The sequence below is a fragment of the Phoxinus phoxinus genome (assembly GCF_949152265.1).
Source record: "Phoxinus phoxinus genome assembly, chromosome: 4".
Taxonomy (NCBI): domain Eukaryota; kingdom Metazoa; phylum Chordata; class Actinopteri; order Cypriniformes; family Leuciscidae; genus Phoxinus; species Phoxinus phoxinus.
The window spans coordinates 41,957,806-41,984,169 of NC_136879.1; the positions used below are offsets into that span (position 1 = coordinate 41,957,806).

Here is a 26,364-nt window from a genome sequence, read left to right on the forward strand (position 1 = left end):
ATCTCAAATAAATGCTGTTCTTTGGAACTTTCTATTCATGAAGAATCCAGGAAAATGAAATGTATCCGTTTCCACAGAAATATGAACGGTTTTAAACACTGATAATAATCATAAATGTTTCTTGAGCATCAAATCATCATATTATACTGATTTCTGAAGGGTCATGTGACACTGAAGACTGGAGGAATGATGCTGAAAATGCAGCTTTGATCACAGGAATAAATTACATTTTAACATATATTCACATAGAAAACAGTTATTTTAAATTGTAATAATATTTCACTGTTTGTACTGTATTTTTGAACAAATAAACAGAGCCTTGGTGAGACATTTCAAAATCTTACCGACCTCAAACTTTGCAAAATTCCTATAATGAAAAAAAAAAAAAAAAAAAAAATTATATATATATATATATATATATATATATATTTTTTTTTTTTTTTTTTTTTTTAGGTGACTGTGGATATGCAAAACAGAATAATCAAGATCTTTCTCACACATCTGTATTTCTGTACAGCTTTATTTAGCAAACACAAGTTGAAAATGCAATGCAACACCGATCCAGAGCAGATATTTTATTTTGCTGAGGTGTCCATAAACCCGCTGGCAAATCAGAGATATTTATCAAGCATTAGTCTAAACAACATGTACATACAACTCTCATGAACATCGGTCTAATGACGACAGCTATAATACATCAACATGTTCTTTTCTGTTCTGATATGTCCTGATATTCAGATATAAAGAGAAACACGCGGTCGGGGTTTGAAAAAGAGTCTTTAGTCTCTTAATCGGATTAAAAACACCCCATTGGTTGATTTCAGTGATAAGGCATTACGATTGGTCCCTGTAGAGCTTCAAGATTCACGTTTGGTCTGTTATGATCGGTCCCTCCTACCAGTTACATGCAAAGATATGCATGTGTCAATAATTAAATGAGTGCACATCACATGATTGGTTGATGCTGATAATCAGCTGGTCTAACTGGGAGAAGTGGGCGGGGTTAATTACAGCAGTATGTACACAGTTACAACACATAATGATCAAAATACTCAAATAATAATAAAAAATATTAATGCACCCATCATGTTTAGCAGCATATATATATATAATTTAAAAAAAATTAAGAGGTGAATCTCATGAAACCAATTCTCATTAATGCAATGCAAATATTATTTGAAGAATGATTTTTTTAAATCACTGTATTACAGTAATTATAATCTAATAAGAATTTAAAAAGGGGGTTTAAAATGTGTTTAAATGTCATGAATGGAAACCATCTTCTAAAATAAGCTTTATTTTCTTCATGCCAAAATTAAAAATGCTTATATTTTTGCGGTTGTAAAATGTTTTCATGAGATTCACTCAAAGAGATTTTGCTTTAAAAGAAACAAACATCCATCATTACAGGGAGTGTGTTTCTGTGCATTGTTGCTTTTTTTGGGGGAGTCTTAGTGTGCAGTTTGTGAGAGTAAAAGTTCAGCCAGTGTGTTTGTGAAAACGATGGTGTCTAGAATAGTGTGTTTACAGTATAATGTTACAGTGTACTTACAAGTAAAGCGTATAAACACATTTAGTCTAATTGCACTTCTGAGTGGAGTTATGGGTTTCCTGTTTTCCACATGAGCCATGCACAAACCGTCCTCCCCCCCCCCACATCCTTCCATAAATCTCCCGTTCTCTCGCTCTCTCTCCTTCCCGTAAAAACTGGGCGTCTGTAACGGGGAGGAACAGATATGTGAACACGACTTCAACTGGCAGCAGTGAAACAGGATCATGTCATATTTAGAGTCTGACGCGTTTAACATCTCTGTGCAAAACACACAGCTTTCTGCTTCCGGAACGCATTAAAAACATAAAGCAGTCAGCGTCCAATCAGATCAAGGGGTGTGGCTTTAGAAGAATTTGTCATCGATGCAAAGTGTATGTCATCTGTAGGCGGCGTCCAATCAGATCAATGGGCGTGGCTTACGAAGAATGTCACCAATGCAAAAGTGAGATTGTCTGCAGTCAGTGACCAATCAGATTAGGGGGCGTGGCTTCAGATTAATTTATCTATGCGAGGGTGAGGTTGCATGACGTTGTCTGCAGTCAGCAGCCAATCAGATTTGTGGGTGTGGCTTCAGAAGAATTAGTCACTGGTCATCTGCAGTCAGCATCCAACCAGATAAGTGGGTGTGGCTTCAGAAGAATTTCACCAATGCAAAAGTGAGATTGTCTGCAGTCAGTGACCAATCAGATCAGGGGGGCGTGGCTTCAGAAGAATCTCACCAATGCAAAAGTGAGATTGTCTGCAGTCAGTGACCAATCAGATCAGGGGGCGTGGCTTCAGATTAATTTATCTATGCGAGGGTGAGGTTGCATGATGTTGTCTGCAGTCAGCAGCTGATCAGATTTGTAGGTGTGGCTTCAGAAGAATTAGTCACTGGTCATCTGCAGTCAGCATCCAATCAGATAAGTGGGTGTGGCTTCAGAAGAATCTCACCAATGCAAAAGTGAGGTTGTCTGCAGTCAGTGACCATTCAGATTTGTGGGTGTGGCTTCAGAAGAATTGGATGTGAAGTCAGCAGCCAATCAGATCAGTAGGTGTGGCTTCAGATGAATTTATCATCTATACGAGGGTGAGGTTGCATGACGTTTGTCTGCAGTCCGCAGCCAATCAGATTTGTGGGTGTGGCTTCAGAAGAATGTCACCGATGCGAAAGTGAGGTCATCTGCAGTCAACGTCCAATCAAATCAGTGGGCGTGGCTTCAGAAGAACTTATCATCAATGCGAAAGTGAGGTCGTGTGACGTCGTCCGGGTTGATGAAGACGGAGATGGACTTCCCAGGATTCTCTGTGACCAGTTGCTGGAGTTTCTTCGCGAGCCGGTCGTCCGGTTGCTGATCGCCTCCCGGGTCCGACAGCGGCGACGGCAGGTTCGAGCTTCCGCCGCGCCATTGAAGCTCAAGCGTGAGCCGCGAGGCAGCTTTAGCGTGTTCGATTGCGCTCCGCAAGTGCTCCACGGGGTCGGAGCGCACAGATGATAACTTGCGCGCATGTAGCATAGCAGTGTCGTCGCTGAGGTGCTCTAGCATGTTGCATTGAGGGATGAAGTAATTCGGGCAGGTCTTATTAACCAAGCAATGCTGCAAGTCGTCGATTAAACCTAGCAAGAAGTGCGCGGCATAGTCTTCCTGCGCCAGGTACGTGTGCGGCAGGCGATCGCAGGACCAAAGCATTAGCGAGCGCAGGTGGTACGGGCTGATGGCTTTGGGTCGAGACAGCAGCTTAATAATCAAAGCTTTGCAAGCTTGGTACGCCTGCATCAGACTCGCGGAAATGCACTTCTTCAGCTGCACCTCGCTACGCGCAAACGACAAACGCCATTCGTTTTCCTTCTGGCCTGTAGAAGAGCACGCGGGCAACAAATAAAACCCGCTTATCACTTCCTCCTCTGTGATTTTCCCATCCCAAAAATGGTTTTCCATCAGCCAGCTTTGGGCCACCGCGGGCCAACCCTTGAACGAAACCACTGGCACCACGTCGTATAGCATACGACTGCCTCCGACGCCCAAGATGATGGAGATAACCGTCGAGTTGCGCTCGACTTTCTCGACCCGAGGAACGCCACGCTGCGGCTTCTTCTGAATCTCCGCCAAAACCAAACTAATGGATTCGTAGAACCAATCGGCCACCAGCGTGGGCGAGAAAAAGTAGTTGGTTGCGCCGTTAGCGTGGTCGACCACAGTGCAACAGTCCTTCCACTTGTTTATGGTTCCCTCGTCAAACAGTCGCAGGCTGAGCCAGGAGTGGCAGAGCGCCGAGTGGCGCATGTCTAACGTGACCGGCTGGTTTCGGTCGTGGAGTTTGAGCGCGGGAACCAGCAACGTGAAGTCCATGTCGTAATCCGCTCCCCTCGCGTACACCGTCAACTCGTCCAGATCCATGTCGACCACACCCTCCCTCACCCCGCCGGACAACAGCAGGTACTCATTGGCAACTGGAAGCTTCTGGTCCAACTTCTGCACCATGCCTGAAAACAGGAAATGACATCATTAGAGAGGGACACATTATGTCCTGTCGCAAATGGGAACCTACTCTGCATCACAATGTCCATACGATCACGTCCTAAACAGTGTGTGAGATTAAAATAAGTGTGTCCCAAAGCCTAGTGTGTTGAAAAGAGTGTCTATTCCCGGTGGTTTTTCGAAGCGTGTGGATCCGTGCTCACTATAACAGCTAATATTACCCACAATCCATTGCGCTTTGGAGGAGGAACTACAAACACGAGTAAAAAGTGTTAAAAAACTACAAAAATGGCGGATATGCGCGACTGACGGTGAGAGGTTCAGATAAAGGTTTGTGTGACTAATCAAAGTTTAACCTGATAGAATTATATTTTTGAATGTTATCCGTGTTATATTTAATCTGCAATAACAACGTGGACTTTTATAACGATCCGTTAAAAGCCATTATATTTTAAATGCATCGTTATGCATTAATATGAGTCAAGAGTCAATGCATGAAAGACCAGCGACTGCAGATCAACGTGCTTCTACATTTCTCTCCGATACGGTAGGGAATGAAATTAAATGAAATGGAGTATTTTATCTTTGATAAGATGATTGACAGGCCAGTTTACTGTGATAGGATGATTGACAGGGCAGTTTACTGTGACAAGATGATTGACAGGCCAGTTTACTGTGATAGGATGATTGACAGGCCAGTTTACTGTGATAGGATGATTGACAGGCCAGTTTACTGTGACAGGATGGTTGACAGGCCAGTTTACTGTGACAGGATGGTTGACAGGCCAGTTTACTGTGACAGGATGGTTGACAGGCCAGTTTACTGTGACAGGATGGTTGACAGGCCAGTTTACTGTGACAGGATGGTTGACAGGCCAGTTTACTGTGACAGGATGGTTGACAGGCCAGTTTACTGTGACAGGATGATTGACAGGCCAGTTTACTGTGATAGGATGCGACAGAGAGCAACCGTTAAAGACACAATTGTATGACGTGATAGTTTGTCCCAAAGCTTGTGTACTCTTTTGCTACACACTCCAAAGTATCTACTTTTTCTTCACAAAAAAAAAAAAAAAAAAAAAAAAAAAAAGAGTACACACACATGCGCTGGCCATTGTAAGCCCACAACACTGCAAGTGCACATGAAGTATGCTATTTGGGACAGGGCCTATTGTCATTAGTTTTCTGATGGTCTAATTGTAGTGTGTGAAAACGATGTCTGTAATAGTACAAGTTGGAAACCTTTACTTCTCCCACATCATTGTGATACCATATTAAAACATGGCAGTGACTTTAGATATACACACAACAGTTTAAAATCTCATTTTAAAATAGCTGATGCTAGGAGCTATATTAGGAGGTGACTTAAATCTGCGTTTAATCAGTGAGCCGCTAAAACATAAATATAACTAAATAAGTAATTCAGGGCTCTCAAGTCTCACGCATTGGGCGTGAGACACACGCATTTCAACCCCGGCACACGCTCACACGCCACACCTTGTGTTTCTCACGCTGAGGAGTGAGGGATAACTTGTCCCGCTATACAATTAATGGACGAGGCGCAGGCAAACGGAGGGAAGTTCTCTGCTGAGTTCATAGCATCTATCTCGAGTTATACAGAGTTAAATGCCAGCTTCCAGCCAATCAGAAATTAGAATGTGTTGTTTCCGGGTAAATTACGTGTTCCAGCTCCAAGCACGTTCGTTACTAGGCAACACGCGCAGTCGCACACATACGGAGTGGAAGTTGGAAGAGCAAGATCTGATGAATGCGGTTTGCGGTAGGAAGTAGGAACCTCTTAATTTAAAAAACATTTTTTTATGATTCCTGGACGAAATCTCGAGATCAAAGACAGCTGATGTTGGGGACTATAGCCAAATTCATGCAAAATTATTTTTGATGCAGTCAAAACTCTCCAACTGCTTAATTTAAAGTGGTCATCGGATGCAAAATTCACTTTTATATGGTGTTTGCATATAAATGTGTCTTTGCAGTGTGTGGACACAACCACCATAAAATGAAAAAAATCCACTCACTTTTTTTAATCCTCAAAAAGCCAAAAAGTTGTTGCTCATTATCATTTAAAGAGACATGCACCGAAACGAGTCGCTGTGAACAGAGCTGTTTTTGAGGAGGAAAAAGGGTGTTTTACACAACCATTGAGGAATTTTAACCAAAGTAACTTATGGTACAAACTTTACATGAAGAACCCAAAGAATACCAATTTGTGGAAAATGGGCATCCGATGACCCCTTTAAAGGTGACCGGTTTGAGCAGATTTGGAAGGCTGTCTATGATTGCCAAAATGGTTTTAATTTGCATTTGTGCTGGTCAATTAGGAACAATTGGCAAAATTGAACTGCTAGCAAAAATTGAAGCGAATTTGGTGGGGCCGAAGGGCCACTGATGCAAATTTGGGTGGCTCCTCCCCTAACAGATCTCACTCCAAACTTTTGATAAAACTTGAGAGCCCTGGTAATTACATTTAAATGAATGCAAAGAAGATTGCATATTTCACCTTTATAGAGCGTAACGCGTCATAATCTGAAGACCACGCCCACCGGGGGGAAACAATCCAACCGTCTCCATTGACTGCAGGCTCCTCCTTGTCATTTCTTGCTTCTAACTAAAGACAGAAAAATGCCTAAAAGCTGCAGTGTGACGAGGTGTCCAGCAAACGAGCTAAGAATCCCAGAAATACGTTTTTATAAGCTGTCGACCCCAAAAAACGAGCGTATTGAGGACTTAAAAGTGGATACAGACTAGAATGAATGGGTAAATTGTGGGATCCTGACACTCAGTATGCACTAGAAACACAGTTACGTGTGCAGTGAGTTAAACATTTGGTCACTGGTGAGTCAAATATCCAAATGTCAGTTTTCTATTATATTTCTGTAAGATTAGCGATCCTGTGTCGGTTACGTTCTCCTCCAGCGGCGTACGCTAGTTCTCAGAGTATTACGCTCTATCTCAACTGCCGGATCCACTTTTAAGTCTTTAAACACTAATTTTTTGGGGTCGACAGCTTATAAAAACTTATTTCTGGGATTCTTAGCTTGTTTGCTGGACATCTCGTCACACAGCAGCTTTTAGGCATTTTTCTGTCTTTAGTTAGAAGCAAGAAATGACCAGGAGGAGCCTCTCGCAATGCAGAGTCAATGGAGACGGTTGGATTGTTTCTGTCTCTATTGTAGTGATAAAGGTTTTGCACATGGACACACTTTGGCGTTGCGAGTGTTGGAAACGAATAGTTTCTGTGCTGTAAACAGTTATGTTGCAATTACAGTAATTCTGACGAGACGTGAGCGCAGCATTAGAGGGAATGAAGGGCGTTGTTGCTTAATGGAACAAATAAAGCATAATAAAAGAGGTTAATATTTAATCACAAGACCAACAGAGCAAACGCAATAAAACCTATTCCTACACACACAAACATGATGAACAGATGCTAGAAACAAGACTCCTAAAGAAAATAATCCCCGGTGTCAGATGACGTCACACCTGAGCTCAACCTCATGAACCAGCGAGCGACTCGGGGGCATTAAAATCTGCCGTCGGCAGCAGAAGCAACTCTAGAGAATCTCAGGAAAACGAAAACAAGTTAGTGACTCTGCACGAGTGTGTTTATTTTGGGCCCTGCACATCTGTCACACAACAGTCAGCGAGTTCAACATTCAGCAAAACACATTCAGACATTCATTTTATCACGTTTTCGACTACCAATACAAGTGCAGTAAACTCCGCTAAACATGCAAATGTGATTTGAAGGGGTCATGACATCTTTTTTATTATTATTGTAATATGTTTTTTGAGGTTCACTTACAATTTTGCACACATAAAAAAAAAACATATGTGGAATTATTATTAACTCTGTCTGAAATTGTCTGTTTTTAAGGCGTGGCTCCTTTAAAGGATTAGTTCACTTTAAAAAAAAAAAACTTTTGCTGATAATTTACTCACCCCGATGTCATCCAAGATGTCCATGTCTTTCTTTCTTCAGTGGAAAAGAAATTAAGGTTTTTGATGAACACATTTCTCCATATAATGGACGTCAATGGGCCCCAAACGGTTCAAGGTCCAGATGACAGTGTCAGCGCCGCTTCAACGGGCTTTAAACGACACCAGACGATGAATACGGGTCTTATCTAGCGAAACGCTCGGTCATTTAAAAAATAAATAAAAGTTTAAGTTTTATAAGCACAAACGCTCGCCTTGCTCTGTTCTGTGATGCGCGTTCGTGACGTCATGTGATACGCAGTTACGTTGAAAAGGTCACGCTTGACGAGTCAGTGTTTACAGATGTGCGGAAGGAGGACCATACACACATATTCAAATGTCTTTGTGTCAGTTTATCGTTTAAAATGCCCATTGCGTGTGTATCCTGGTGTTGTAATATTAAAAAGCCTAAAAGAAAATTTTCGTCAGGATAGAAATGTTTTACTTTTCATAGAAGCGTGACCTTCTCAACGTAACTGCGTATTACGTGACGTCACGAACGCGCATCACAGAACAGAGCAAGGCGAGTGTTTGTGCTTATAAAACTTAAACTTTTCTATTTATTTTTTAAATGACCGAGCGTTCCGCTAGATAAGAGCCGTATTCATCGTCTGGTGTCGTTTAAAGCCCGTTGAAGCGGCGCTGACACTGTCATCTGGACCTTGACCCGTTTGGGGCCCATTGACGTCCATTATATGGAGAAATGTGTTCATCAAAAACCTTAATTTCTTTTCCACTGAAGAAAGAAAGACATGGACATCTTGGATGACATCGGGGTGAGTAAATTATCAGCAAAAGTTTTTAAAAGTGAACTAATCCTTTAAGGATTGTCAGTAAATATCCACTGTTATGATTGGCTAATGTCATTGCAAAGGAAACCGTATCAACGACCACTCACTATTGAAAGCATTATCCATATAAAACTGTCATTTACAGACAAACCATTATGAAATCATTTACTTATGGTTTGTGATTCATCTGTCAAGTGTCAACTACACTGTGCCTCATTTATAAAATAAAATGCTCCGAACAAACATAATCCTCAGACAAGATCTGGGACACCATTAAAATAAACCAACTTGTTTCTGACACTGGGATGCCTTCTGAAGTCTGTAAAGAGACGCACACCAGCGGTTTCAACTGGACGATTGCTCTTTCCCTCTTCCATTTGTCCTGTCGTCGACAGACTCAAGCGTGAGATGTCAGAAACTGAACACACATCTGTATACAGTATCGGTGTAGACAGCGCCAGTGATTATAATGACTTTTGTTTGCTTTTGACGTGACGCTCACATCTACTGTAGGCAAATGCCAGCCGTTAAGCGACTGAATGTCAGTGGGTGGGGCCTATTGTACCAGTGGGCGGGGCCTATGGTGTGATGATGTAAAACTATTCAATAATGTCATATTAGGGCCGCGCTTCGTTTTACTCTATATAAAGCGCAAAAGAAACCACGAGCATGCAACGTCATTACGTTTTAAATTACCGTATTTTTCCGGACTATAAGTCGCACTTTTTTTCATAGTTTGGCTGGTCCTGCGACTTATAGTCAGGTGCGACTTATATATCAAAATTAATTCATACTGACTGAGATGAACCAAGAGAAAACATTACCGTCTACAGCCGAGAGAGGGCGCTCTAGTTAGCGGAGTTGTTCAGAAGCGACACCGAGGAAGAACTCAATGGATTGTGGGAAAGAGATCGGGAGCTTGGTGAACTTGCTGACCGGTAACTTGTTGGACTCGCTGGCTAATGTTAATTTAGTCTATTCAGCCTCTCAGGTATATGTTCTTTATGCTATTGTGCAGCTGAATAACTGTTAATGTGTTACTTACTTAATGTGTGCCACGTTACTAGTACGTCATGTGTTAGCTGAGAAGGATTAGCATGCAGGTATGATGTTCATTCTATGCATCAGGAGCAGTTTCTATGTTTCATTAACAGTTATTGTTAGTAATGTGTATTCACCATAGTAACTGTTGTATCCATAACCCAAAAATGGCACTTTATTTTCACTTTGTGTAATTTGGTATATTTTTAAATGACTGTGGTGGCTCATACCAACATTGTTTTAACAAATTACTAGTTTGGGACTGCTATTAAATAGCTTAACCTGATGAGGCCTATGGGCCTATATTCATCAGTATTAGTCATATTCTTACAATTTATGTTTATATTAAGTAAAGGGGGACAGTATTTGTGCGTGTCAACAATTTTTGTGTAAACAAATGTATTATACTAGGCATATATAAAAAAATTCCTAAAAAAGTGTCACAGCTTGATGGCCATGGCCAATTTGTGTCATAATCGTGAAGCCCTATGTCATATGGAAATATATTTGCCCGTGTGACGTCACGGATCCCGCATTTGTCAAAACAACCCATTTCTGGAGCTTGATTAAATAAATGCTTTGTTTATATAAATGAAGAGGACGTTTTAAAGCTAGGGTAGGCAATTTTCTGAGCGGCTAGCAATAGCAAGTTAGCTTTGATAGCATAAGATCCCACCTTCCCTTAAGAGCGTTTCCAAAGCCACGCCTCCTTCAAAACATGAACGTGTACAGCCAGAGCAAACATTGTCATTAGAGACGGTGTCAAACTACCTCATGTCTCAACGCACGTAACATTACTATAAAAATTAACATAAACAATTTAAAGCGCTCTGATCTGCACCAGAGATTTTTGTTTGCGCTGCTCTGTGACTGACGTCTGTCTAATTCTGCATAGCATGAAACACGCTGACGATGTGCAATGTAATGCAATGGAGGTATGGAAACACATACGTAGGAAATCGCATGGAATGATTGGACGAACATTTTACCGTCCTACGCCTTTCACAGAGATATATATATATATACACACACATTTAGACCTTTAACTTAGTGATTGCTATCAGGATGTGTGAGACTTTTAACTAGCATAGCAAAACAAATCTGCCTTTGAGCTCTGAAACTTACAAGATGTTTTAATGGTACAAAGACCTCTTTATATGACAAAATACGAAGGCAAATAAGATTTCTCATGTCATGAGCCCTTTAAAAAAAAGTGCACACTGTCAGTTTTGATTTCATCCTCTCCACGGATCTCTCTCCGGTCTGTGGATTCTGTATGCGAGCGCACGGCTGAGTAAACATGCGCGAGACGGAGCGCCAGCAGAAGTTCAGCTCCGCTTCACTGCATCGCTCTGGGGCTCCTGGATGGCTCGCCACTACGCATCGCTCTGGGGCTCCTGGATGGCTCGCCACTACGGAGATCTTCTGCTTCACTTCTGCTCACTGCCTCCGAGAACTCGACTCTTAAAGCTGCAGTATGTTAGAATGACAACGACTAGTGGTCGAAATAGGTACTGCAGTCCAATTCAAAATATCGGAGATCGTCGAGCTCTGCTCCTCAGACTCGACACACACACGGGTTGCCAGTTTAAGCACACGCAACAAGAACGAGCGCAATGGACAATAAAAATTGGCAACTATCACAGACCAAAACAATAACAAACATTCCAGCCTGGAAACGCACATTTCAAAGTAAAATAACTTCTTGTATTCGTGTTTTTCAGAGAAACAAGTATGTGAACTTAGCAAGTTTCCTCAATATATGCAAAAATATTATGGTATTTTAATGCTTTAGTAGAGTGAAAATGTTACATACACACTGTAAAAAAAAATGCTGCGATTATTTATCACAATTTAAAATCCAAAATTGTTTCAACTTTAAAAAGTATGTGTTCAAAATATTAAGTTTAGTTAACTTTAGTTTAGTTTGGTTAAGTTGGATATTTACCGGTAAGTTTTCTCAACAAATTTTAACTAATCGCAGCCACATTTTTTACAGTGCAGCACCTTTAAATAAACAGCTTTTTTTAAAGCTCAGATTAAAACGTATCCGTTTAGAATAGCTTTTAGTGATTTGATTGTTTGATTTGTTGATTTTATGTTTGATCGGTATGTCTATCTTTTTGCATAGCTTTGTATTTTACTGATTTATGTTGTGCGGTGTCCTTGAATGCCTATAAATAAAAGGTATTAATATTATTAGTAATTTGGTGCTACTTATTAGATTATAAGATTTTAGTTTTAATTTATAACCATTTACAATATGATTTTTATTAATGTATACAATTTTAGCAGGATTTGCATATTTTTTTTATGCATTTATTAGATTTGGCATAAATTGCATTTGAGTTGTATTTGTATTAATTTATTATTTTTTGGGTTTTCACATTTGCTTTACCTCACCAAGTCTTGCATTATTTTTCTTTTACGATAATCAATCATAAAGCAATTGTTTACCCAAAATTAAAATCCCGTCATTATCTACTCGTTCAAAGTGAAGATATACAGACTTAAATTTAAGTCTTTTCAATTTAAATGCGCATTTTTGTTCATTCTGAGGATTGCCTGACCTTCCACTTTAAATGAAAGGAAAAAGAGAAGCGTGAATATTGTGCTAAACATTTCCCTTTATGTTCCACAGAAGAAACCAAGCCATGAAGGTGATGAGTATTGTAATTTTTGGCTGTTCCTTTAACGGGAAGTTCAAGAAGATGAATAATAACAGTGCAAACATGAGGGTGTTGGATCTGCAAACACACCCATCCACTGCACAACACAACACAAACTGAAGCGCGTGACAAAGAGACAGATGCAGTGGAGAAGCGAACTCGCACTTTCCCTTTTAATGCACGTCTCGTTAGTCGTTGTACTTTATGCACGAAGCATTGCTCTTTCTCACCGAGCATGGAGAAGATGAAGTCCTTGGCCGTGTGGATCTCGAGCGCACGCTGGTCGTCATACTCCCGTTGCTCGTGTTTGCTGAATTCCCCGATCAGTCGGTTGAGCTCCTCGATCCTGGTACCGGACCTGAAGTCCAGCTCGGGCGGGTTCGGGACGTGTTTGGTGCTGCTCGGGGTGGCGGTGGGGCTGTTGCCAGCAGAACCAGCCCGGCTGGAGAGCCCAGGCGCCGCCATGTTCGCGAGGAGACGGTGAATCGCACCGGAGCGCACGCGCTGTACTGGCCGTGCACCGGAGGGCGTGAGTGATGATGATGATGATGATGCGCACAGATTTATTTATTTTTTATTTATTTATTTTTTATTCTTATTCTTATTAAATGCTTGAAGAAAAGAAACGGAAAAAAAAATTAACAACAATTATCGTCCTTGTCCAACACGATCTCGTGCCATTTATACGCCAAAAATAGTTTATGATACGCACTTAGAAACGATAAAAATAATAAAACATTAAGAACAATTATCGTCATTGCCATAACATAATACAACAACACTTTCATTTATTTAGCGCTTTTAACAATATAGATTGTTTCAAAGCAGCTTTACAATGATACAATGTACAATGAATAAACACAGCCACTGTTCTTATAGCTTTTAAGTTTTTAAGAACTCAATGGATTCAAAATATATTTTAATTTTAATTTTAAATCTTTAAAAAAGAGCATTGCATTTAGAAAGTCTTGATTGGTGAAGATTTATTTTTTCGCTATTAGACAAAGTGCTAAAACATTGCCTCGGAAAATAAGTCAGTAAAATATAATAAAAGCAAAATGTGAAAAGCTAAATAATAAATTAAGGCAAATATCTGCAAATCTGCCAATAAATAATTAAATGAACAAATAAACAAATGCTTCCACAAATTAATAAAAAAGGCAAATGAATTAAATTAATAATAAAAAAAACCTGTCAAAATAATAAATTCATAAAAAGTTGCAAGGATGCAAAAAATAATTAAATTAATAAACAAACAAACCCTGCCAAAAAGAGAGCAACATAAACAAATTATACCTTGAGAATAAAGTAATTAATAGATAAAAAATCGTAAAATAAAAATAAATGCGCAAACCCTTGCCAAAGTAATAAATTAGTAGCCTACAGTTAAACAAGTAATTAAATGAATAAATAAACAAAGACTGCCACAAATGAGTAAAATACACAATTGTGCAGGCATGCACGTAAATTAATTAATTGCAATAAAATTATAAAATAATTAATTCATAAAAATAATGAATTAATTATTATTTATTCCCCCCCCCCCCACTTATCTCAATTGCAAAAAGTGTCCCAATTTACCAGAATTCAATATATATATATATTTTTTTTTTTTTTTTTTTTTTTTTATAATACAACATTATCTATCTACGCACATATTGAGCGCGTGTGTCAATGACCGTCCTCCTCCAGCAGAGGCCGCTGTGGGTGTGGTCTCGGAACCGGAAGCGGAAGCTGCAGATCCGGAAGCAGCAGTCAGTGGGATCGCAGCAGTGATGATGGCGGTGAGGGTTTCAGTGTTTAAATGGGTTACAGGGGACATCAGCAAAACACACTACCTGACGAACAGGTAACAAACACTCCTTCGACTCTGTGTTTATTTACTGAGCGCCTCAGATCCTCTGTTGTATCCTCCGGCGTGAGCTTAATAAGTGGTTTTCATCAAAACATGCAAGAATGCTTGAGCCATTAATTTAATAATAAACACCGCATAATTATGAACTTGTATTTAAGGTTCGTTCTGTCATGGCGTTTTTACATGTAAACAGAACATGTTTTGATTTATTTAATAACACATGAAATAAAAATGGACTTTATGTCAATAGCCTATAACTTGCTTCAGAAACTAAGTGAGGTAAAAAATATAATTAATGTTGGCAACGATTAATCGCATCCGAAATAAAAGTTTGTGTTTAGTGTGTACTGTGTATAATTATTTTGTATATATAAATACACACACACACACACACACACACACATATATATATATATATATATATATATATATATATATATATATATATATATATATATACACACACACACATAATCGCGATTAATCGCATCCAAAATATTTTTGGAAAGTTTGTTTACAATACATAATGTATATATGTGTGTACTGTGTATAATTTCGTATATATAAATACAAACATATGCATATATATTTAAGATTTTTATAAACTTATATATACAATATGTATAATATCAATTATTTATATATCATACTATGTGTATATACACACACACACACACACACATATATATATATATACACATAGTATGTATATATACATAATTTATATTATATATACATAAGTTAAAAAAAAACTTAAATATATATGCCAATGTTTGTATTTATATATACAAAATTATACACAGTACACACATATACATTATGTAAACAAACTTTCCAAAAATATTTTGGATGCGATTATTGTTGCCCAGCACAAAAAAAAATATATATTTCTACACACAGACATATATATAGGCTATTTTTTTGTATATATATATATATATGTATGTGTGTGTGTGTGTAAATGTGTATATATACACTCTGATTATAATGTTTCACAAGTAAACATCACATTACTGAAAATTAATTCATTAAAAATGTTTTTTTTTCTTTTTTTTTCTCATGGCTATTTGTTTTTATGTTTCCCACATTCCACTCAATGGCCAATCAAATCATTACAAAGGCATTTGAATACTATATTTTATCATGGTTTATCATCTCCAAATAGATTCACTCTCCAGACGCAGCAGAGGTGTGGCTTCCGCAAGATAGCGAAGAAGGGCGAGGTGAAGAAGGGCGTGGCCGAAGAAACAGAGACAATTGAAATCCTACACAAGAAGGATGTGGCTCCGCCCCCAGACATGCCCACCCCGCCCACACACACACCCACACCCACCAGGGCATTTGGCAGACTGGTCAGACCATTTGTCTTCACCATAGGGGTAGGTAAATTTTCTGACACATGATGGGTCTCGTTCATGAAACATTCATTAACAAAATTCTGCATAAATCGTTTAAAAAATACATTAGTATTTGATCTGGATTATGCAGTTATGTAATCTGGATTCTGATCTGGATTATGCAGTTATTTAGGCTAATCTGGATTCTGATCTGGTTTGCGCTGGTATTTAGGCTAATCTGGATTCTGATCTAGTTTGCGCTGGTATTTAATCTGGATTCTGATCTGGTTTGTGCAGTTTTTTAATCTGGATTCTGATCTGGTTTGCGCTGGTATTTAATCTGGATTCTGATCTGGTTTATGCAGTTATTTAATCTGGATTCTGATCTGGTTTATGCAGTTATTTAATCTGGATTCTGATCTAGTTTGCGCTGGTATTTAGTCTGGATTCTGATCCAGTTTGCGCTGGTATTTAATCTGGATTCTGATCCAGTTTGCGCTGGTATTTAATCTGGATTCTGATCTAGTTTGCGCTGGTATTTAATCTGGATTCTGATCTGGTTTGCGCTGGTATTTAATCTGGATTCTGATTTGGTTTATGCAGTTATTTCATCTGGATTCTGATCTAGTTTGCGCTGGTATTTAGTCTGGATTCTGATCTGGTTTATGCAGTTATTTCATCTGGATTCTGATCTAGTTTGCGCTGGTATTTAGTCTGGATTCTGATCTAGTTTGCGCTGGTGTTTAATCTGGATTCTGATCTAGTTTGCGCTGGTATTTAATCTGGATTCTGATCTGGTTTGTGCTGGTATTTAATCTGGATTCTGATCTAGTTTGCGCTGGTATTTAATCTGGATTCTGATCTAGTTTGCGCTGGTATTTAATCTGGATTCTGATCTGGTTTGCGCTGGTATTTAATCTGGATTCTGATCTAGTTTGCGCTGGTATTTAGTCTGGATTCTGATCTAGTTTGCGCTGGTATTTAATCTGGATTCTGATCTAGTTTGCGCTGGTATTTAATCTGGATTCTGATCTGGTTTATGCAGTTATTTCATCTGGATTCTGATCTAGTTTGCGCTGGTATTTAGTCTGGATTCTGATCTGGTTTATGCAGTTATTTAATCTGGATTCTGATCTAGTTTGCGCTGGTATTTAATCTGGATTCTGATCTGGTTTGCGCTGGTATTTAATCTGGATTGTGATCTAGTTTGCGCTGGTATTTAATCTGGATTCTGATCTAGTTTGCGCTGGTATTTAATCTGGATTCTGATCTGGTTTGCGCTGGTATTTAATCTGGATTTTGATCTAGTTTGCGCTGGTATTTAATCTGGATTCTGATCTAGTTTGCGATGGTATTTAATCTGGATTCTGATCTAGTTTGCGCTGGTATTTATTTTGGATTCTGATCTGGTTCGTGCAGTTATTTAATCTGGATTCTGATCTGGTTTGTGCAGTTATTTAATCGGAATTGTGATTTGGTTTACGCAGTTATTTAATCTGGATTCTGATCTAGTTTGCGCTGGTATTTAGTCTGGATTCTGATCTAGTTTGCGCTGGTATTTAATCTAGATTCTGATCTAGTTTGCGCTGGTGTTTAATCTGGATTCTGATCTAGTTTGCGCTGGTATTTAATCTGGATTCTGATCTAGTTTGCGATGGTATTTAATCTGGATTCTGATCTAGTTTGCGCTGGTATTTATTTTGGATTCTGATCTAGTTTGCGCTGGTATTTAATCTAGATTCTGATCTAGTTTGCGCTGGTGTTTAATCTGGATTCTGATCTAGTTTGCGCTGGTATTTAATCTGGATTCTGATCTAGTTTGCGATGGTATTTAATCTGGATTCTGATCTAGTTTGCGCTGGTATTTATTTTGGATTCTGATCTGGTTCGTGCAGTTATTTAATCTGGATTCTGATCTGGTTTGTGCAGTTATTTAATCGGAATTGTGATTTGGTTTACGCAGTTATTTAATCTGGATTCTGATCTAGTTTGCGCTGGTATTTAGTCTGGATTCTGATCTAGTTTGCGCTGGTATTTAATCTAGATTCTGATCTAGTTTGCGCTGGTGTTTAATCTGGATTCTGATCTAGTTTGCGCTGGTATTTAATCTGGATTCTGATCTGGTTTGTGCTGGTATTTAATCTGGATTCTGATTTGGTTTACGCAGTTATTTAATCTGGATTCTGATCTAGTTTGCGCTGGTATTTAGTCTGGATTCTGATCTAGTTTGCGCTGGTATTTAATCTAGATTCTGATCTAGTTTGCGCTGGTGTTTAATCTGGATTCTGATCTAGTTTGCGCTGGTATTTAATCTGGATTCTGATCTGGTTTGTGCTGGTATTTAATCTGGATTCTGATTTGGTTTATGCAGTTATTTCATCTGGATTCTGATCTAGTTTGCGCTGGTATTTAGTCTGGATTCTGATCTAGTTTGCGCTGGTATTTAATCTGGATTCTGATCTAGTTTGCGCTGGTATTTAATCTGTATTCTGATCTAGTTTGCGCTGGTATTTAATCTGGATTCTGATTTGGTTTATGCAGTTATTTCATCTGGATTCTGATCTAGTTTGCGCTGGTATTTAATCTGGATTCTGATCTAGTTTGCGCTGGTATTTAATCTGGATTCTGATCTAGTTTGCGCTGGTATTTAATCTGGATTCTGATCTAGTTTGCGCTGGTATTTAATCTGGATTCTGATCTGGTTTGCGCTGGTATTTAATCTGGATTCTGATCTAGTTTGCGCTGGTATTTAATCTGGATTCTGATCTAGTTTGCGGTGGTATTTAATCTGGATTCTGATCTAGTTTGCGCTGGTATTTAATTTGGATTCTGATCTGGTTCGTGCAGTTATTTAATCTGGATTCTGATCTGGTTTGTGTAGTTATTTAATCGGAATTGTGATTTGGTTTACGCAGTTATTTAATCTGGATTCTGAACTAGTTTGCGCTGGTATTTAATTTGGATTCTGATCTGGTTCGTGCAGTTATTTAATCTGGATTCTGATCTGGTTTGTGCAGTTATTTAATCGGAATTGTGATTTGGTTTACGCAGCTATTCAATCTGGATTATATTATTATACTTTAATTATTCAGTTCAGTGTGACAGTTGATGTATTATGGCGTTTAAATGCCATTTACACAAATACATTTTCCCTGTATTTCATGAAAAAGGTCCAATATGTGTGTGAATTATTATATATATCTATATATATATATTATTTTTTTTTTTTTTTCCCTCTATGTAAGAGAATATCGTAATAACTCCAGCTTAGTTTACAGGTTGTTCATTCGGCGGAGCAGCAATATGGCAGTACGAAAGTTTAAAATCTCGTGTAAAGACTTATTTTGACGATGTCAAAGCGGATTGGCTGGAGAAGATACGGCCTCAGAAACAAGGAGATTTACGCAAACAGGTGTGTGTGTGTATGCATGTTTAATGAAAATGTATGTTTTCTTCTGTGTGTGTTTAACATGTTGTTCTCTGGTATTCTGCAGGTGAATCAGTGGTGGAACAGTTTAAGTGAAGGGCAGAAAACAGTCACAGGTCAGACACAATGAGTGACGCAAACACACACTTTACACAGATGAGCGGTTTAGGTTGTGAAGAACAATGTGTTTAATAACGTGTAATTATTTAATTAAACAGATGCTTTCCATCTATTTCTCTGAGTGCTCTCTCTCAAGATTCAAATAGCTTTATTGGCATGGTGAAATAAATATTTACATTGCCAAAGCATTCATAACACTATACAATAAAATTATTTTATAAAACAATAATAAATAAATAAATTAGAGCTGTGAAACGATTAATCGCATCCAAAATAAAAGTTTGTGTTTACATAATATGTGTGTGTACTTGTATAATTATTTTGTATATATAAATACACACACATGCATGTAGATGTTTAAGAAAAATGTATTATTTATATATCAAATATTTCTATTTATATATAATATAAATTATATAAAAATATATATGCAGTATATAAATGCAAATATTTCTCAAATATCTTGCATGTGTGTGTATTATTTATATATACAAAATAATTATACAAGTACACACACATGTTATGTAAACACAATTATTTTGGATACGATTAATCGTTTCACAGCTTTAAAAAAATACATTTATATATATATAAAAAAACAAAAACATTTTACATTCTCTCTCATTTTTGATTTCACCTTTTGGGGGGAAAAGGGCAACATGTTAATTTTGTTTTTGGAAAAGCGAAAATTGTTATTTATCTGACAAGAAAGGAAAAAATATAAGGTACAGCTGGTCAGGATGTAGTCCAAGTTTTTAAGAGTTTAATAAAAGTAAGAATTAAATTAGATTTTTTATTTGATAAAACTATGAAGAATATAGAGGATTTTGAAAATATATGCAATTATAAAGAAATGTCTCTCTCTCTCTCTCTCTCTCCCCCCCTCTCTCTCTCCCCCTCTCTCTCTCTCTCTCTCTCTCTCTCTCTCTCTCTCTCTCTCTCTCTCTCTCTCTCTCCCCCTCTCTCTCCCTCAGGCATCATTGCAGTGAATGTGTTGGTGTTTTGTTGTTGGAGAGTGCCGTCTCTGCAGATCTTCATGCTCAAGTACTTCACATCTAACCCTGCAGCCAGTGCGTTAAGTCATCCGTTTATCTTTCATAATATTATGGATATCAACAATGAATCTCTTTCAGGGTCACTCCTGTTTGCACTGCATCGAAACGAGGAATTTTGTGTTGGATTGGAAAATAGATAATGCTCTGATTTACACTTTACTCTTTTGTCCTGCATTTTTATTTGATTCACAAAATGATAATGAGTAAAAAATTAGTATAATATAATAATTTGCATTATTATATTTCTAGTACAGTAAACATGCACAATATTGCTAGTAGCATATTTGTGGCTTGTAGAATATCAGCAACTGCAAATCAGGAATATTGTCAATAAAATTATTTTTATTTTTTTTTAAATTTTATTGAAATATAACTGAATTAAAATATAAATATTATATACAAATTTAAACGAAATAAAAATTAGAAATGTTGCCTTGGCAACTAACCAAAATAAGTTTAAGTTGAAGCACTAAAATATTAACTTGAAATAAATTAAAACTAAAATTAAATGATTTAAACCTAAATAGTCATATTTTCAAAAACTAATAAAAAGGACTACATTTAAATGAAAACTGAAAATATAAAAGCTTATTCTATATTAAAATATATCTGAATTATTCTCCTGCACTGATCTAGTTTGATTTATGCAGTTATTTAATCTGGACTCGGATATGGTTTGCGCTGGTATTTAATCTGGATTCTGATCTGGTTTATGCAGTTATTTAATCTAGACTCTGATCTGGTTTATGCAGTTATGTAATCTGGATTCTGATCTGGTTTATGCAGTTATTTAATCTAGACTCTGATCTGGTTTATGCAGTTATGTAATCTGGATTCTGATCTGGTTTATGCAGTTATTTAATCTGGATTCTGATCTGGTTTATGCAGTTATTTATTCTGGATTCTGATCTGGTTTATGCAGTTATTTAATCTGGATTCTGATCTGGTTTATGCAGTTATTTAATCTGGATTCTGATCTGGTGTATGCAGTTATTTATTCTGGATTCTGATCTGGTTTATGCCCAGTTTAATCTGGATTCTGATCTGGTTTATGCAGTTATTTAATCTGGATTCTGATCTGGTTTATGCAGTTATTTAATCTGGATTCTGATCTGGTTTATGCAGTTATTTAATCTGGATTCTGATCTGGTTTATGCAGTTATTTAATCTGGATTCTGATCTGGTTTATGCAGTTATTTATTCTGGATTCTGATCTGATTTATGCCCAGTTTAATCTGGATTCTGATCTGGTTTATGCAGTTATGTAATCTAGATTCTGATCTGGTTTATGCAGTTATGTAATCTGGATTCTGATCTGGTTTATGCAGTTATTTAATCTGGAATCTGATCTGGTTTATGCAGTTATTTATTCTGGATTCTGATCTGGTTTATGCAGTTATTTAATCTGGATTCTGATCTGGTTTATGCAGTTATTTAATCTGGATTCTGATCTGGTTTATGCAGTTATGTAATCTGGATTCTGATCTGGTTTATGCAGTTATTTAATCTGGATTCTGATCTGGTTTATGCAGTTATGTAATCTGGATTCTGATCTGGTTTATGCAGTTATTTAATCTGGATTCTGATCTGGTTTATGCAGTTATTTATTCTGGATTCTGATCTGGTTTATGCAGTTATGTAATCTGGATTCTGATCTGGTTTATGCAGTTATTTAATCTGGATTCTGATCTGGTTTATGCAGTTATGTAATCTGGATTCTGATCTGGTTTATGCAGTTATGTAATCTGGATTCTGATCTGGTTTATGCAGTTATGTAATCTGGATTCTGATCTGGTTTATGCAGTTATTTAATCTGATTTCTGATCTGGTTTATGCAGTTATTTAATCAGGATTCTGATCTGGTTTCAGAGGCGCTGTGTTGGCCAATGCTGCTTTCTACATTCAGCCACTATTCTTTCTTTCACCTGGCGGCCAACATGTACGTGCTGTGGAGTTTCTCTTCAAGCATCATCAACATGATGGGCAAAGAGCAGTTTGTGGCAGTCTACCTCTCCGCAGGTGTGTGTGTGTGTGTGTGTGTGTGTGTGTGTGTGTGTGTGTGTGTGTGTGTGAGAGAGAGAGTGGACTTTAAATTTTTTTTTTGTTAAATGTGATATGTTATGTTATATGTTTATGTCCTCAGGTGTGATTTCTTCGTTTGTCAGTTACTTGGGTAAAACAGGGATGGGTCGGTTTGGTCCATCACTGGGGGCGGTGAGTGTATTTCCTGACGACGTATTTCAAGTATTCATCAGCATGAATGTCGTAAACAAATTGTTGTGTTGTATTGTGTCAGTCAGGGGCCATCATGACCGTCCTAGCAGCCGTTTGCACCAAAATGCCTGAAGCCAAAATGGCCATCATCTTCCTCCCAATGTACACCTTCGCTGCCGGAACCGTGAGTGTGTGTGTGTGTGTGCGCGCGTGTGTGTGTGCGCGTGTGTGTGCATGTGTGTGTGTGTAAGAGCCAAGGTTATTATAGGTTTGCGTTTTTAAATGAGTTTTTATTTTAGTTTTAGGTAGTTTCAATAATGGTTTGTTAGTTTTAGTTTAGTTTTTATTTTGTGAACACATTCTCTTTCTTTTTTATATATTTAGTTTTAGTCTTTGTAATTATAGTTTAGTAGAGTTAACAGAACACTTTCCTTGATTATTATGATTATTCTTTTATGGTTATTTCTATTATTAATCCTTTCAAACATATTATTCTTGTGTCGATCAATTTACTAATTATTATTTTATTTCAGTTAGTTTTTCAGTAACTGTTGTTAGTTTTGTTTAGTTTCAGTTTTTCATTTATGTTGAAATTTCTATTTACCACAATGTTTTTTGACCAGTAGTTTTAGTCTTAGTTTCAGTATTTGTTTAGGAAAATAGCCTTTGTAGGGGCAAGAGTTGTGTTTGTCAGTGATGCTGGGCGTATTCTCATGCTCTTCTCCGGCACACAGGCACTGAAGGCCATCGTGGCCTTGGACGCAGCAGGCTTGATTCTGAGATGGCGTTTCTTCGATCACGCGGCTCATTTAGGTGGAGTTTTCTTCGGCATGTGAGTAACACGTCACTGTCTTGCTGGTGCTATTGCTGCCGTTTATAGCGTTAAAGCAAGTTGCGGTTTTGTTATTGTTAGGTAAATCTATTAAAATTGTTTTCATTATTTGAAATAAAGCTAAAATAACAGTTTCAGATTTTAATTTGCTTTTGATTCAAAACTGGTTTATGCCCAGTTAAATCTGGATTCTGATCTGGTTTATGCTGTTATTTAATCTGGATTCATAACTGGTTTATGCCAAGTTTAATCTGGATTCTGATCTGGTTTATGCCAAGTTTAATCTGGATTCTGATCTGGTTTATGCCCAGTTTAATCTGGATTCATAACTGGTTTATGCCCAGTTTAATCTGGCTTCTGATCTGGTTTATGCAGTTATTTAATCTGGATTCATAACTGGTTTATGCCAAGTTTAATCTGGATTCTGATCTGGTTTATGCCAAGTTTAATCTGGATTCTGATCTGGTTTATGCAGTTATTTAATCTGGATTCATAACTGGTTTATGCCCAGTTTAATCTGGATTCATAACTGGTTTATGTCCAGTTTAATCTGGATTCTGATCTGGTTTATGCAGTTATTTAATCTGGATTCATAACTGATTTATGCAGTTATTTAATCTGGATTCATAACTGGTTTATGCCAAGTTTAATCTGGATTCTGATCTGGTTTATGCCAAGTTTAATCTGGATTCTGATCTGGTTTATGCCCAGTTTAATCTGGATTCATAACTGGTTTATGCCCAGTTTAATCTGGCTTCTGATCTGGTTTATGCAGTTATTTAATCTGGATTCATAACTGGTTTATGCCAAGTTTAATCTGGATTCTGATCTGGTTTATGCCAAGTTTAATCTGGATTCTGATCTGGTTTATGCAGTTATTTAATCTGGATTCATAACTGGTTTATGCCCAGTTTAATCTGGATTCATAACTGGTTTATGTCCAGTTTAATCTGGATTCTGATCTGGTTTATGCAGTTATTTAATCTGGATTCATAACTGATTTATGCAGTTATTTAATCTGGATTCTAATCTGGATTATTTATTAATTGAAAAAATGTTTATACCATTTTTTAATACAGCTTCTTATCTGGGTTATGCAGTTATTAAATCTGGATTCTGATCTGAATTATTCACAGTTAGTCACTCTTTATAAACCAAATGTTAAAAAAATAAGTTGAAAATGATAAATGCTGCATTGGCAATAGAATAAAGTTGAAGTACTAAAATTACTCAAAATATATATAAAAGTATAAATATATATAAAAAATAAAAGGGCAAAAGCACATTTCAAAGTTACTAACATTTAACTCAAATTAAAATAAAGACTGAAATTAGAAAAATAAAAGCTAAATGTAAATATGAATACCATATAGTATATAATACTATTTAGCATATAAATAATAATATTAAAAAAATACTGGCAAATTATTTGTATATATAGTGAAGTCTCAGATCCTCCCCTTTAAAAGTGATGTGTTTTAGTTGACCACTTGATGGCTCTTAACTTGTAAATGTGCTTAACATGTCAATGCGTCTCTCTTTCTCTCTCTAGCTGGTACATACTTTATGGTCACGAGCTTATTTGGAAGAACCGAGAGCCGCTGGTGAAGTTGTGGCATGACTTCAGAACGGGAGGACCGGGAGCTGGCGGCAACGGCTCGATTTAGAGCATTGCATTGTGGGTAGACACTGAGCAGGTGACCTGGAGAGGAACACAAGTTTGAGAAATGGACACACATGTTTATTAAGAGTTTATAAAGGCGAGGTCTGGTTTCAGTTGTCACTGAGTGACGGATGTATTGCGGTGATGTCTTTATGCCCCGCCCCTGCGTTTAAATTTAAATCCAGGTAGCTCCACCCACTTTTCCATGAAAATGCAAATGATCTTGGAGGGGCGGGGCTTCAGCAAGGGTCGTGCGTATTTCAATGACATTGAAACGGACCACTCAACAACACCATGTACAGAAATTTAAATGTTTAAAATAGTCTGTAATTGTCATTTAAAAAATAAAATGATTATTTAAAATTCAATTTTCACTGTCGTCAGAAATTTACCAGGTTCTTCGAGTGTTTGTTTTATTGTGTGTAATATGTTCTACTTAAGTATTGTTTATTTTCTGTGTTTCAGATGAGACTTTGGTCCCTGTTAAGTGTGAATGATTAACCAGGTTTCTCTATAACACACACACACCTGTGGTATACATCTCATCAAACACACACACACACACAGTAGAAACAGTTTCAGTGTTGTTTTCTCGAACCGGTCAAAGTTCAATAACAGTCATGGTATCATAATGGCTCATGATCAATGAGTCTGTTTTCCACTTCCTCGTGTTTTATGAAGTCACTGTATCGCTCGTCTCTTCCCGTTTCCCAGTTATCGCTCGTTAACTTCCGTCACATTGTTCTGATCTTTCACATCCCCGATCACATGTCACTCGTTGTCAGGTTTTTATTTAATTAAGTACACAGTTTGAGTGAGTCAATGTGACTTTGGGGTTAAACATGATCCATGATCATAATGGAAATATATTTAGCAAAAAGAAAAAGCCTAATTAATAAATTAGGCTTTGTTTGGCATTTTCCGTTCAATTATTCAAATAATACTGTTTAAAAATCTGGGATTGGTACGATTTTTTTTTTGTGTGTGGGTGAAAGAATAAATACTTTTTATTTATGCATTAAATAGATCAAAAGTGACCGTAAAGACATTCATAATGTTACAAAAGATTATATTTCAAATAAATACTGTTCTTTTAGAACTTTCTATTCATCAGAGAATCCGAAAAATCACAGTTTCCACAAAAATATGAATATTGATAATCATAAATGTTTCTTGATCATCAGATCATCATATTATACTGATTTCTGAAGGATCATGTGACACTGAAGACTAATGATGCTGAAAATACAGATTTGGTCACAGAAATTTTAACATATATTCACATAGAAAACTGTTATTTTAACTTGTAATGATATTTCACTGTATTTTTGATCAAATAAATTTTGAGCGTAA

General features: G+C 37.3%; 2 protein-coding genes across 2 annotated transcripts; one reads left to right on the plus strand and one right to left on the minus strand.

Moving 5' to 3' along the window:
• Positions 1-1,445: 1,445 nt before the first annotated feature.
• Positions 1,446-12,973, minus strand: LOC306996414 (nucleotidyltransferase MB21D2; the record flags this gene model as incomplete). Its single annotated transcript, XM_079608865.1, has 2 exons — positions 1,446-4,016; positions 12,739-12,973. 2 exons carry the CDS (start codon positions 12,971-12,973, stop codon positions 2,752-2,754), a joined length of 1,500 nt encoding a protein of 499 aa, XP_079464991.1. The 3' UTR covers positions 1,446-2,751.
• parlb (presenilin associated, rhomboid-like b) lies at positions 12,931-25,377 on the plus strand. Its single transcript, XM_079608866.1, is given in 11 exon segments — positions 12,931-13,037; positions 14,204-14,357; positions 15,529-15,742; positions 18,972-19,112; positions 19,195-19,243; positions 20,222-20,317; positions 22,172-22,321; positions 22,446-22,596; positions 22,598-22,700; positions 23,251-23,348; positions 24,901-25,377. Coding segments are annotated over 10 exon segments (1,191 nt in total). The 5' UTR covers positions 12,931-13,037; positions 14,204-14,283; the 3' UTR covers positions 25,016-25,377.
• Positions 25,378-26,364: the final 987 nt, after the last annotated feature.